This window comes from Acanthopagrus latus, chromosome 13, assembly GCF_904848185.1.
Source record: "Acanthopagrus latus isolate v.2019 chromosome 13, fAcaLat1.1, whole genome shotgun sequence".
NCBI classification, from domain to species: domain Eukaryota; kingdom Metazoa; phylum Chordata; class Actinopteri; order Spariformes; family Sparidae; genus Acanthopagrus; species Acanthopagrus latus.
Window position 1 is genome coordinate 11795869 of NC_051051.1, and position 12779 is coordinate 11808647.

Below are 12779 nucleotides of genomic sequence, written 5' to 3' on the forward strand. Positions count from 1 at the left end.
GGGAGCGAAAGTACACCCACGGTGCGGAGCATCATTGACATTCAGGAGCTGCCACAGTGTGCCCTACTTTCTAGATAAAATCACTGACATGTTAAATGAGGTAGAAGTTAATGGAGCAGTGTTTCACTCATTTCTGTGTCGTTGCAAAACTAACAGACGGCCCTGGTTACGGGGAGGCTGGGGACTGAGGCGTGTCTGTGCTCCAACACCTTCATCGTCCTCTGCGAGGGCCCCAGTCTAACACAGCTAAGTAGGTAAATGTGATTGGGTATTGATCCGAGCTGTGGAGGGTTTAGTTTCTTACATCCATCCCGTTTGGAAGGACACAGAGAAAACGTCCTTTGGGAGACAACAGCCCCCCACGATGACTCTTCATTCACTCAGTTATCTGCAAAACATTTTCCATGGCACACTTTCACTAGATTCATTCATGACCTTCAGACTCCAGCAGTCCAACAGCACCGCTCCATGGACACACAGGCACATAACAAGGAACATTATGCTGTGATTTGTGTGCATGAGGATAATCACCACAGAGGAGGACCGTTCGATTTTATAGATTTTTTTTATTTTCCTGTTTAGAAACAACTCTTCGTTTTTTTGTTTTTTTTCCTGCCGCTTTGTCAGAAAACAAACCACGCAGACCTCGTCTCAGCTACTTGGCTAGGTTTGGAGCCTCTCCCCAAACAGTCGATGGGCTCACGTCAGAGTCACTCACTCACTCCTTTCCTTTCTTTCTGTCTCACTCATACACGCATATTTACACACACACACACACACACACACACATGCCACACTACTCCCAAGCAAGCATCCTCCACGCAGGATTTCGGTGGCACAGTAGGGATATTGTATCATAGCAACACCATAGCAACGCTGCCTACAGCCGGAAACGAATACAAAAAAAAAAGAAAAAGAAAAAGAAAACAAGAGCCAAGGCAGTGCCACGGCAGAGCAAGCTCTAGTCTAGTATTGCTTTAGTAGTATGGCGTGTGGAAGGTTCACATTTCAGCATATCAATATGATAGGAAGACCCTGAAAAGCTACGATGTTTGATCTGCTGGCACAGAAAGCGTCATACTGTATATATTTACAATACAAGGCTGGACCCATATCTTAAAATGCAGATAACACGGGCACATCCATGCACACACACACTCACACACACGCACTCAAACATGCTTCCCAGAAGCAGTGAAATGGTCACATGTCTTAGACATTGTATAACATGACAGCCAAAATAAAAAAGAAGAAAAAAGTGATACCATATACATCATTAAAATGACAATAATTATAACTTTAAAATAACATTTAGATAAGTTTAACACTGAAAATAGTGACAGAGAACTAAATCACCAGTGATGTCCAACACAATGTATCCGTAACAACACATTTATGGACCCGGATCCCTCATGTACTGTGTTTTCTTTCCTGAACTACTGCACCCTTCACGATGTGATGCTGACATGTACCCATATTGTACTGGTCCTGGTCATTCCTACTGACAGGGAGCACTGGGATTTATGCATTTTTCCCTGGAGAAGACTCGATCGTAAGTGCATTTTAATAATGTGACATGTTAACTGCTTTATAGAATTTTGCATTAGTTTATATACGAACAAATGAATCAGCTCCACCAGGAGGTTATATTTTCATCCCCGTCCATTTGTTAAATTAACGGATTTCTGAGAAACTCAGATGGAGGCTGGGTCTTGGCCCAGGATCGATCCCATTAACTTAAGCTGTGTATTCTGATTTTTCTCTCACTATCCTCCCCAATTATGAGTCAAGCCATTTTTCCACAATTCCAATAATTCCTCAGGTAATATGCATGGATCCTGATGATAAAATCAGGTGTATTTAGGTAGCTAGTATCTATGAGTGAGTACAATTTGAAGTGGATCCTAGATCAGGTGAATTTATATGACGATTGATGGTTCAAAATTTATGGAGGAGTTATACTGGATTGAATTTAGATTTAACCGTCCACGATCACAAGCAGTCTTAAACCAGAGTTTAAGTAGTTAAGAGCTTAGTAAGAACATTAAATACTGATCACTGTGAAGCACTTCTGGTGTCACTGTGCAGTCCGATCTATGACGTCGACAGCAACTCAGATTCTACATGAATTATGACTGATTTTTTTTTTTTAATTCAATAAACAGCCACTGCGAGGCTGATGCCATGACATTGCTGAATTAAAAACAAATTACAGAGGAAATTGTATTTTAGTATTAAAGGGTAAATGTTTGGCCTCCATAAAAAACAGTCATTGCTGTTTTTTTTTTTTCTAATGACAGCTGAATTTACAAATTCAAATAGTTTCAGTGTTGAGTTCTGACTCTCATTTGTTTTGCTGTTCATTGCCACAGTTCCGCTGAGAGGCCATGTGACCTTTTACAGAGTTAGATTGGATACATTTACCAAATTGATCAATACAGATACAAGTATTCTACATTTTATGCCATTTTGGATTGTATGTACAACAAAGTCACGGATTGATTACGTGTAAGCTTCAGGTAGGTGCTCTATCAAGATGACTATTACAGTGATACCACATTATGGTGCTGCAGATTAAACATTAACCCTGATACTATGGCAACCATCTCATGATTAAACCGGCTCACGCTGGCGGCCTTATTAGCTCATCTTTTTTATTTTTGCCAGATATTGGATTAGTGGATGAAAATTTGGAAGAATCGCTGAGAACAATGAATACTGACAATGCTTTTAGTCCATGCAAACTCATCCTTCGCAGGATGCATGTTGTTCTGAGTCACTTACATTTTATCAAACGTCAGTGGCTCTGCAAAGAAAATCCAATTTCATGTTTGGAAAATGTGCTCGGAAAATCATAATTCATGAGAAAAATCACGAGTGATATGTTAAGGAGGCAGGATTACGTGAACACATCACTAAAAGCACTCCTTCCTTTTCTTCTGTGTGTGTGAATGACAGTAACTCAGTACAGTTTGGTACAGTGGGGCTCAATATGGCTCAGCGGCCTGCAAAGACACCAGTGTCCACAGCCTGGATGAGGCCCCTCCCGGCCCCAGCTGCTCTAGAAGTGTGACCCGAGATTGAGCTCAACTCCTGGGGGGTTAGATCTTGGCTTCGGTGTCCGTCTGATCCGGAGGGAGAAAAGAGGAGCGGATCATCTGCGCTTCGTTAACACACAGGTGACCAAACGCCTTGTTGTACCATTCTGGAGACCTTCCCCTGGAGCAAGAGGAGCAAAACAAAGGTACATTAATGATTGCAATATTGATTGAGGCCTCGACTATGAGAGCGCTTGAAGTCTGCCGGCACCTGAGGTCCACTCTGGAGATGTGTGTGAGTCTGGTCCTCCCAGTCCCACAGGGCTCGAGGAGGTACTGGGACTCCAGCACCACCCCCCTCACTGCTCCCATGCGGGGGCTGTCTTCATGTTCAACGGACACACACACCAGCGCGCAGGAGCCTCTGCACAGGTCTGTGCGCCACGATCTGAGGAGCAGGAGGGACAAAAGTGTTTCTTTCATGATCTGCAGGGGGGCGCCAAATCACCCAACATGCCAATTTTCTACATAATGCTGCTTTAAGTCAGGGTTTTGATGTTGGAATTATGAGAAACTGTTTGTATTAGGACTCCAATTAATCTTATGTTATTGATTAATTAGGTAAATTGTTGGTTGCTAAAATTGTAAAAAGAAATACCAATGAAAAATGCCCAGCCAAGTATCCCGGAGCACAAGGTGGTGTCATCAGATGTCCAATTTTGTCTGATATATAGTCCAGAATTATAAAGCACTCAATTTATCTTAATGAAAGACCAGGGAAAGTAGCAAATTCTCATGTTTAGGAACCTGGAAGCATGACACTTTTGCTGTACTTGCTTACGAAAATGACTTGAACAAGAGTAGACACAAATAAATTATATTTCCCTTGACTAATCATTGCAGCTTTCCTTTTTATACAGTATGGCATTTAAGTAATATTTCATAATAGGCTTAAAATACATTGTAACTACAGATTTCCATTCTTTTTTTGTTTTTGTTTTTTTTTTATTGTAATTCTTCGTGGGGTCCAAAGCAAAATTGGAGCCACTGAAATAAAAAAAATTAAAAAATACTGGTACAAAATGTTTTAACAAAAACAAACAAAAAAGTGCGGTGCGGTGTTCGATCGGAAAGATTAGAAAGTCTTTGTGTCACACTACCTGAAAAGCTACGCTCTTTAGAAATCACACCCAAAAATATCACCATATTCAAGTCCCGACCTTAGTACCACATAGTCACAGCTGGGTTGAGGCGACATGTTGCGGCAGGAGTACTGGTACACGTCTGTCTGTTTGTCCAGCGTCTCCAGAACCTTCTCCCTCTGCAGCTCGGTCTGCCACAGGGGGCGCTCTCTCAGCAGCCGCTGCAGCACCTCGCTGGGATTTGCCGACACCTCGACGCACACCCGCCACCGCCTCAGAGGGTTACCATCACCCACCTTACACGCAAACACATTGTGACAGAAGAGCTTCAGACCTAATTTCATCATGTGTTTAAAAAGCTGATTTTCCTTTAAAATCCTTTTTTTTTTTGGCTCATAAACTTATAGAGCTAAACAGACACACCATATAATAATTCAGTCCCTGTGTGATAAATTCATAAAAGGTGCAGATATTCCCTGTTTTCCCTCAAAATCCAGGATATTCCTGAAATGTAATGGCCGCGTACCTTTTTACATGCCAGTTCTGTATGGTCAGTAGCCGAGCGCGACACCCAGCCTTTGCTCTTATCTCGGGCTTCTTCCAGCAGGCTCTGGACCAGCCCTTCTAGATGTGCGTGATAGGATCCTTCCTCATCGTCCTCTACCTCGTCGTCCTCCACTTCCTCCTCGTGAGCCTTGCACAGCTCGTCCAGCGGCGGCACCATCAGCTCGGCCTCCATGTAGGAGTTGCGGGACTGGGTCACCATCTCCTCCGGGATCTAAAGGAAGAAAGAGCGGACGGGCATCAAATCACAGCATCAGCTCCGGCCAGAGTGCGATTCGACTGGCTGTCCATTTGCTATCGGAGCTATAACATAGGACAGAGATTTAAGAATATGTTGTTGGAGCAATTTTGATATCTAGTGTCGTCGAAAACTCTTAAACCACAATAATTAGCAGTAGTTTTTCATAGGCCTTGAAAAGTGGTACACGGTTTACTGTACACACCGACAGTCTCTTTAGAAAAGCGTTCATTACACACAATTATACCGCGGCCTTGGACAATAATAACAACTCAGGAGAGGAAATATTGCTCCACTTCATGAGCGCAGTCATAAAGACGTGGTCACGCTTCATTTCTCGGTCAGCAGCACAGCGAATTAACCAACTTCTGTCGGTCGTTAATCAGTTTCTGCTCCAACAACAGCAACAACAACCTCGAAAGCAGCAGCCAATATGGAAAATGTGAAAAATCGTAAATCCCGAACCTGAAAGAGATGCTGGCACTCAGTGATCATGTGTGACAGGCCCTGGGTGGCGGCCAGGTTCTCGTTCAGGTCCTTCTGATCGGGCCGGCCCGTGGTGTACTTCCTCTGGATAGACCTGATTACATAGAACATAAATCATGTGAGCGTTCACACAAGAGGGACAGCAGAGCGCACTTGTTGATGCTAAAAGCTGTTTTCATCATGAGGAGGTCCCCTACATTCAGAAAGCCTTTGTGCACGCAGGGAGAAGTTTGATTATACGGGCCGATATAACGTATACTACTGTGGGACTACTGCTGAACATGACATAAACTGCAATTTAAACAAGTATTAGATGACAAAATAAGAAGGAAAATAACTCATCATGCAAAATCATCATGCACAATGAGTATACAGAAATGTATAACAAAAAGGTTAGTGTTAAACATTAACTAAATTCAAACAATAAGGATTTCTTCTTCTCTTTCCCAAATGAATCATTATATTGCTTGTTAATTCAGTCCTTGCAGCTTGGTATTTATAACACACTTCAGTTACAGATTTCAGTGTCAGTACACTGATTTGAAAAGGCTGCTTTACTTAAAAAAAAAGTCAGGAAACCAATTACTCAGAATGATAATCAAGGCAGACAGTTAAATTCGAGTTGCATGTGTCACTTTGTCAGACTTTAGGTGCGTTCGCGTGTTCACCTCGGCGACAGCGTCTCGTTCTTCAGTATGCTGAGGTGGAACAGCGAAGGCCCGAGGCAAACAGCCAGGTTCATCGGCGTCATCTGGTTCTCCTCCACCAAGGAAGTGACATCGCGCAGGAAGTAGAGCAACGTCTGCAGCACCTCCCTGTTCTCGTCGGGCATCAACAGAATGGCCGCTCTGACGGCTTGCAACCTCTGCTCCTTTGGGACATCTGACCAACAACAATAAAAGAAAAAGAGGAGGTGAGGTGAGGTCACAGTTATCGATGCCAGATGTTTGATGTAACTAGAGCTGCAGCAATTGGACGATTGTCACTGATTATAGTAAATGAAGTTTTGATTTTTGTGGGATTCGACTGTTGGTTGGACAAAAAAAGAAACTTAAAGATGTTAACTTAGACCCTGGGAAACAGTCCTTATAATAAACCATATCGACACATCCTCGGAGGCAGGCGGAGGACTTCAGCCGCGATGCGTCACAGCACACCTCCGGGGCAACTTACACTGGTAAATATGCAGGAAAGTCTCCCCTAGCTTGCTCGTGAGCAGAGGCTCTGGCAGGTCTCTGAAGAACTGCTTGACCATGTCGGCCACGTCGTACGCCGACTGGTCCTCATAGCTCACGGAGTCGGGGGACAGCTCACACTGCTGCCTCAGAGCCTGGATACGAGACTTCACGCCGGACTTGCGGAACAATCCCACCTGAGACGGGAACGTGAAAAGGGTCGGGAAAATAAATAGGGGGGAATTATTTATTATATATCATTTGCTTTCTGTGGAAATGAGCAGACTCAAGTGCAGTCTAACCTGGTCCAGACAGTGTGTTCTGAGGTGACTGAGGGCCTGCTGTAAACACAGAGGGAGCGGAAAACCACAGCGCTGGACATGAATGATGAGGGGAACACCAAACACACTCTTCTCTTTGTAGTCCGGCACCTTCATGCGCTTCATAAACTTGGGCACAGACCTGGGAGCGATAGACAGAAAACAATTAAGGAAGTGTGTGGGAGAAAGGGCGGCCAGCGCTATCATTATCTTTCTCTTCATGTAGATGCTAGACGACAGAATTCCCCTCCTGGGGATAGTAAAAAGTGAACAGGGCCGATCGTTAACAACACAAGGATGTGCTTGTGTTTGCGAGGCCGTGGGCTGAGAATGTAAAGCCAGTTTCTGACCGACACTGGCGCCTTTGATGGCCTCATCATGCACAAAACCCCCATGGTAACCAGTATCAGGCTGGTAGATGGAATTATGGCTCTAAAAACATGTGTGAAGGTGTTGATTGTGCAGATAGTCCTGCTGTTTCTTGAACATACGAGCTAATGGCCACATCGTAGAGAAGAAGAGAGAAACACATGGACAACATGTTTACCCACCATGTCCAGCCATGTTTATTGGACATGGAGTATTTCTCCATGATGGCGGTGAGGCGGAGCAAAGAGAACTTCTGCAGCAGGCTGAGCTGGCCTGCTGATTGGCTGCTGATCTGCAGTGAAGATGCTGGTTGATTGAGATGATCCGAGGTTCTGAAACTGGGCCATCGTAGACTGGGAGAGGGGAGAAAATACCAGTCATGAATGAGAGAGACAGAGCGATTCGGTCAATGTAGACGCCTCATCAGGGCAATTTAAAGGATGATTCTGTTTTTTTACAGGTGTTCACACCCAAATCAAAAACACGTTTTTCCCCTAAACTGTTTAAAACTTCAGTACAGTTGGTCATAATAAATTATTAAGGATGTTAAAGCTGAACAGCTTGAGAAATATTTTTTTTGGTTTTCTTTTCAGAACTTTAAGTCTGGCTAACCTAGAGGGCCTCACCTATAATTCTGTTTATCCGTTTTTATTATTTAGATTTAAATGTATCTAGATTTTCTAAGTTTGAATGAACAGTCATGTTCATTTTTTACCTGCAATTGGAATGCACTTACTTTAGATTTTACCCCTAAATAAAATATTTTCAGCTGATTACAACCTGCCTACTAGTCTGATTACTCATCTCTCGCCTTGTTGGACTTGCAGTGATGTCGGCATGTTCCAAAATCTGAGTAATTACTCTGGTGAGTATGATATCATCATGGCCAATAACATATAAAATGAGGGCCAGAAACAAGGGCCAAGATGTAGTAAAGCTAAATCATCTTTCAGATGCCCAAACTTCTACTCACCGTGGTCTTGTCAGCGATGCCCCGACTCCAGAGTCGCGCCTCTCCCGACTGGTCCCTGTCGAATCCGTGTCGTTCAAGGAGACCCCATCTCTCTCGCCTTCACTGGGGGTGGTCCTGCCCTCCCCTTCCTCCTCCCCCTCCCCTGTCTCGCCCTCGGGCAGCACGCTGCGGCTCCAGTGGTCCACTATTTGCTGCAAGCCGCTGACATGCTGGATGATGTCGTCTAGGTGAGGGAACAGGTTGTCCTCTTTCTCTAAGTCCAGCAGGTCTCCTGTGCTAGCGTAAAGGTGGGAGCCCGGCACGTTGTCGTAAACACTCACCCTGCTGCCCCGAGGAGCTCCGGGACAGGGGGGCTTGGACAGAGGTTTACCGGACCAGGGCTGGCCCAGGCCGCTTTTGGGAGGAGACGTTTGGGGGCCATTGTTCCTGTCATCGGGGGAAGGAGCCAGGCTCTCTATGGATAGAGCTTTCGGAAAGGTGCCTGGTTTGTGGTCTTTGGGGATGTGAACGAGGAGGTTTTCATATGAGCGGAACTGGTTTCTGCCAAACTGGCTCTGTCCTTCAGTCCTCTTACCCTGAGAGGGCAGCACCATATCCTCCAGATACAAGCTGCTTCTCTTGCTGGCAGTGCGAGGTTTGGTGCACACTGGTTCCTTCACAACGGGCACCGCGGTCTCATTGATGGGGCTCACACTCATGGCGGACGGGTCTTTACAATCGTTGGTAAGAGAGACAGAGGAAGTGTCACCATCAGGTTGGTGATTGAATTTCGGGCTGTGTTCTAATTGGCTAATAGGAGTGCACTGGAGCACCTGCAGCGCCTGAGGCTCCTCGCCCTGTAACACCGGCCCACTGATGACCAGCGGGGGCCTGCGGTTTGAGCTTTTCCGCCTCGTGGACGGCCCCCAGGTGCGCATTAATTCCATGCGACGCAGAAACTCTTTGGCTTTACTCCGCCCTCCTTGCCCGTGGCGGCTGCTCTTGATTGGCAGAGAGTTGTAGTGTGGGAGTTCCCTGGGCGGCTGATAGGAAGCGGAGAGAGAGGCCATGGAAATTGAGTCCGGCATGGCTGAGGCGGAGTCCTCGCTGTGCAGCGAGGAGATTTCCGTGATCTCCTGCTCACTCAGGTCTGTCAGCACGCTCTCGCTGCTCACCGTGCTGCGCAGACCCTCCCCCTGACCCGTCGGGCTGCTGTCATTGGTGCTGTCCAACAGGAAGTCTTGCAGGCGAGACCAGCGTCGGCTGCTCCACTCGAACGTCCATCTTTTACTGATGGCCAACGGGTCGTCTTCATCAGAGTCGTCACCCTATGGTGGGATAAAAGACATGTGAGGTGTTAGTAACTCGTAAAACAAATAATTCCTTTGAGTTAGACTAAAGACAAATCATGAGTGCACAAGTGCCAGTTTCAGATCTTAAATACAGTATGATGTACGGTGACCGGATATCATCGGCAAGACAAGGAGTCTACTTAGGAGTCAAAATAGTCTTACTTTCTTCTTGGGCTGGCTGACATCCAGCTTCATGGAGGCACATTTGTTCAGAGTGTTTAGACGTCTGCAACACACACATCAACACACAGTTAGTGAAACATCCTGAAGCTGGTTGGTTGGATATGTTCTGTCTCTTGCCGTGTGGTTGTTTCCTTCTGCACTCTCACTTTTACAATCATCTCTCCACTCCTCACCTCTGCTGCCTCCCTTTCCCTCCGAGTCTGGCTTCTTCATTTTCCTCTTTGATCTCTGTATCTATCCCCCTCTCATTCCTCCTCTCCTCTGGCATCCCTCCGCTGGGACCCTCAAAGACTGCATCCCCCCCCAAAACACAGCCTGATCCTCCCCTCTACTTTCCTCCCCTCCTCCCCTCATCTTTCACCCATCCCCACCCCCTTCCATGTCCACGCTTTGTGCATGTATAACCTCCTCACCAAAAATGATCTGTGTGGTCTACATCCATCCTTCCCCACCCAGACTTTACACCCTCCTGCAACTCGGAGACGTGAAAAAACAGCGCGTACAATGACTAAAGTGCTATACTGAAGTACAGTTTTTTCAGGTACTTGTACGTTACTTGAGTAAATCCAGTCCATTTCATGCTGCCCTCTCCTTCTACTCCACAACATGTCAGAGGTAAATAACGGCCTCAGAGCTACATTTAAATTATTTTTGTGAAAAAATATTTGTACAACAATGGAAAAGTACCTCTTCAGTCTCTTGGAGAGAATTTGGGTGGAAAAACACAGTTCGATTTTTTAGAGCTCCAGCTCAAATGATCTCTCAAAATACATCATGTTGGAGACTCTGTGGCAACAACAAGGCAACTCATTTCCACATGTTCTGGGACTGCCCTACAATTTCAAAATATTGGCAAGACACCAAGACTATCATGGAAAAAGTCTTGAGAGTAGCGATCCCCCTAGAGTTTGAGACCTTATATTTGGGGACAAGACCAGACACTGTAAAAGGGTTGGAGAATAAATACATGTATAATATTCTTCTACTTGCTAGTAAGAAAGCAATTACAAGGAGATGGCTGACAAAAGATCCACCTTCAGCCAAGGACTGGATCAAGGTGGTCCAAGATATTTATGACATGGAGAAGCTAACATTCATTCTTAGACTTGAAAAAGACAAGTTTGAGAGTCTATGGAAAACCTGGACAAACTACATTAGGGATCACTTGGAAAATAATGGGTAAAAATAAAAAAATAAATAAATCTCGGACTCCACTCACAGTTGTTTTTGTGGTTTTTTTTTTGTTTGTTTTCTGGTATTTGTTTTCTTTTCTTATGGTTTTTTTTTTCTTTATGCCTTTTCATACTTGCACAAAATGTGTACTGACATTATAATTAATATGTCCGCAGATTGATACCTTTGTTATCTTACTTATATATCATTATTTAAAATATCTTAAAGCTGAGGTGTCTTCCTGCCATGTGGCCTAATTGTTTCCATTTGAATGACTTTTAAGTAAGAATGTATATATGCCTTTCTCTTCTTTCTGTTTGTCAGGTATACAAAAGTGCAATATGTATTTTTGTTCTGTTTTTTTTTTCTCATGTTCTTTTAAATGAATAAAAAGTTTAATATCGAAAATTAAAAGGAAGTGAAAAAAAAAAATATATATATATTTTTGTGATTGTTTCTATGTCCATCCTGAGCATCACCAATTATTTTTCACCTGTTTGGGTCAAAAACAGATACCTTCATTAAAATTTTCGGAAAACCTGCCTTTTTCACCGCACCATCAGATCCAATGTGAATCCAGCCTACGGCCCTCCTCCAGTCTCCTCCAGTCTCCTCTGATTGGTCAGCTCACACTCACCTGACCCATCACCACTAACAGCAACAGAGCGGCTGTGCTAAATCAATTCTTACGTGCCAAACTAGCTGCTCAACACAAATTAAGCAAAAGTGTGACAGGGTGACCAAACGTGATGTCACAAAAGCACAGAGTTAAAGGCGGGACAACTGACGAGGCGTTTCAGAAGCAGTGTTTCCTGTGGGAGAGAGGAGCTTCTCTTGGTGTGAACTTTCATGACCTTTTACCATGCGTAGGAACCCATATGACACACTGAAGGGAAGGAAAAAGCATAATGAGTCTTCTAAAAGTATAAGATCGGAGTGCTTTTTCCAACACTGGTTAGGGGGGTAGTGCCTTTCAAGACGTTATTAAAACATGTTTCGAGGCTTGTGACCTGCGTGATTTAGAAGATTTCAGACTCTGAATATCCTCGTTTGTTCACTGTTTACTTTCTCTGTCCTCTCATACAAACGGCCAGACAAGGGATTGCTTGTTGCTACATATAAACCAGAAAAAAAAAACCAATAGGAGGCGAGCTGTCATATCTTCTTGCGGAAAGTAAACATCCAAGCTGACAAATATACAAAGGGAGCTCTCGGAGGCTCCACACCCTGTACTTCTGCTGCATGACGGTGCAAACATTTCTTCCTGACATTTGTGCAGATTTAGTCTTCGCTCCGTGCACTACATTTTCCTGCGAGCATGACTGTATAATCTAAAAATTACAGTTTCTGGAGGATGAGCGACGCAAAGAGTGACGCACGAACGAGCCTGGCTCATTACGAGTGTGTTTTTACAGCTCCAGAGACAGTTCTCAGGGGGTCGGATGGGTAGTCTCTCGCAGCGCGGCTGTCAGGAATCACTAACGCTATAATTACCACACCCTCCTCTCCCATAGACACCCGAGGATTGGAGAGGCGGGTGCGGGGGGGCAGGTATGCCGGTACGAGCCCGAGGAAGACTTCAATGAGGGGAGAAGAAGAGATGTGGAGGAGAGAGATCATATAGGTGTGCAAAGGGACTTTAAACACACACTCAAAGCCATCTGGTGGAATATACTAGCAGCCCCTCACTCTTTCCCCATTACCCTCAGCCCCCACCCCACAGTTTTGCCCCCTGAGGGTCTCGGCTCTTTGAATGAGAGATCAGAGTGTGGCAGAGGGGAGGGGAG

The 12779-nt window shown here is 44.8% G+C and overlaps 1 protein-coding gene across 8 annotated transcripts in view; it reads right to left on the minus strand.

Annotated features, from left to right (window-relative positions):
- Window positions 1–546: 546 nt before the first annotated feature.
- The window catches only part of LOC119031009 (stAR-related lipid transfer protein 13-like), a 62757-nt gene continuing 50524 nt past the window's right edge, over window positions 547–12779 (minus strand). For all 8 annotated transcript variants that reach the window (XM_037119079.1, XM_037119081.1, XM_037119080.1 and 5 more), the window contains 11 exons: window positions 9799–9862; window positions 8306–9612; window positions 7515–7685; window positions 6946–7105; window positions 6642–6840; window positions 6137–6350; window positions 5448–5562; window positions 4707–4958; window positions 4259–4476; window positions 3310–3486; window positions 547–3219 (listed from right to left, as the gene is read on the minus strand). In XM_037119079.1, coding sequence (XP_036974974.1) covers window positions 3102–3219; window positions 3310–3486; window positions 4259–4476; window positions 4707–4958; window positions 5448–5562; window positions 6137–6350; window positions 6642–6840; window positions 6946–7105; window positions 7515–7685; window positions 8306–9612; window positions 9799–9862 — 2995 coding nt within the window. In that variant the 3' untranslated portion in view covers window positions 547–3101. The remainder of the gene's footprint in view (window positions 3220–3309; window positions 3487–4258; window positions 4477–4706; window positions 4959–5447; window positions 5563–6136; window positions 6351–6641; window positions 6841–6945; window positions 7106–7514; window positions 7686–8305; window positions 9613–9798; window positions 9863–12779) is intronic.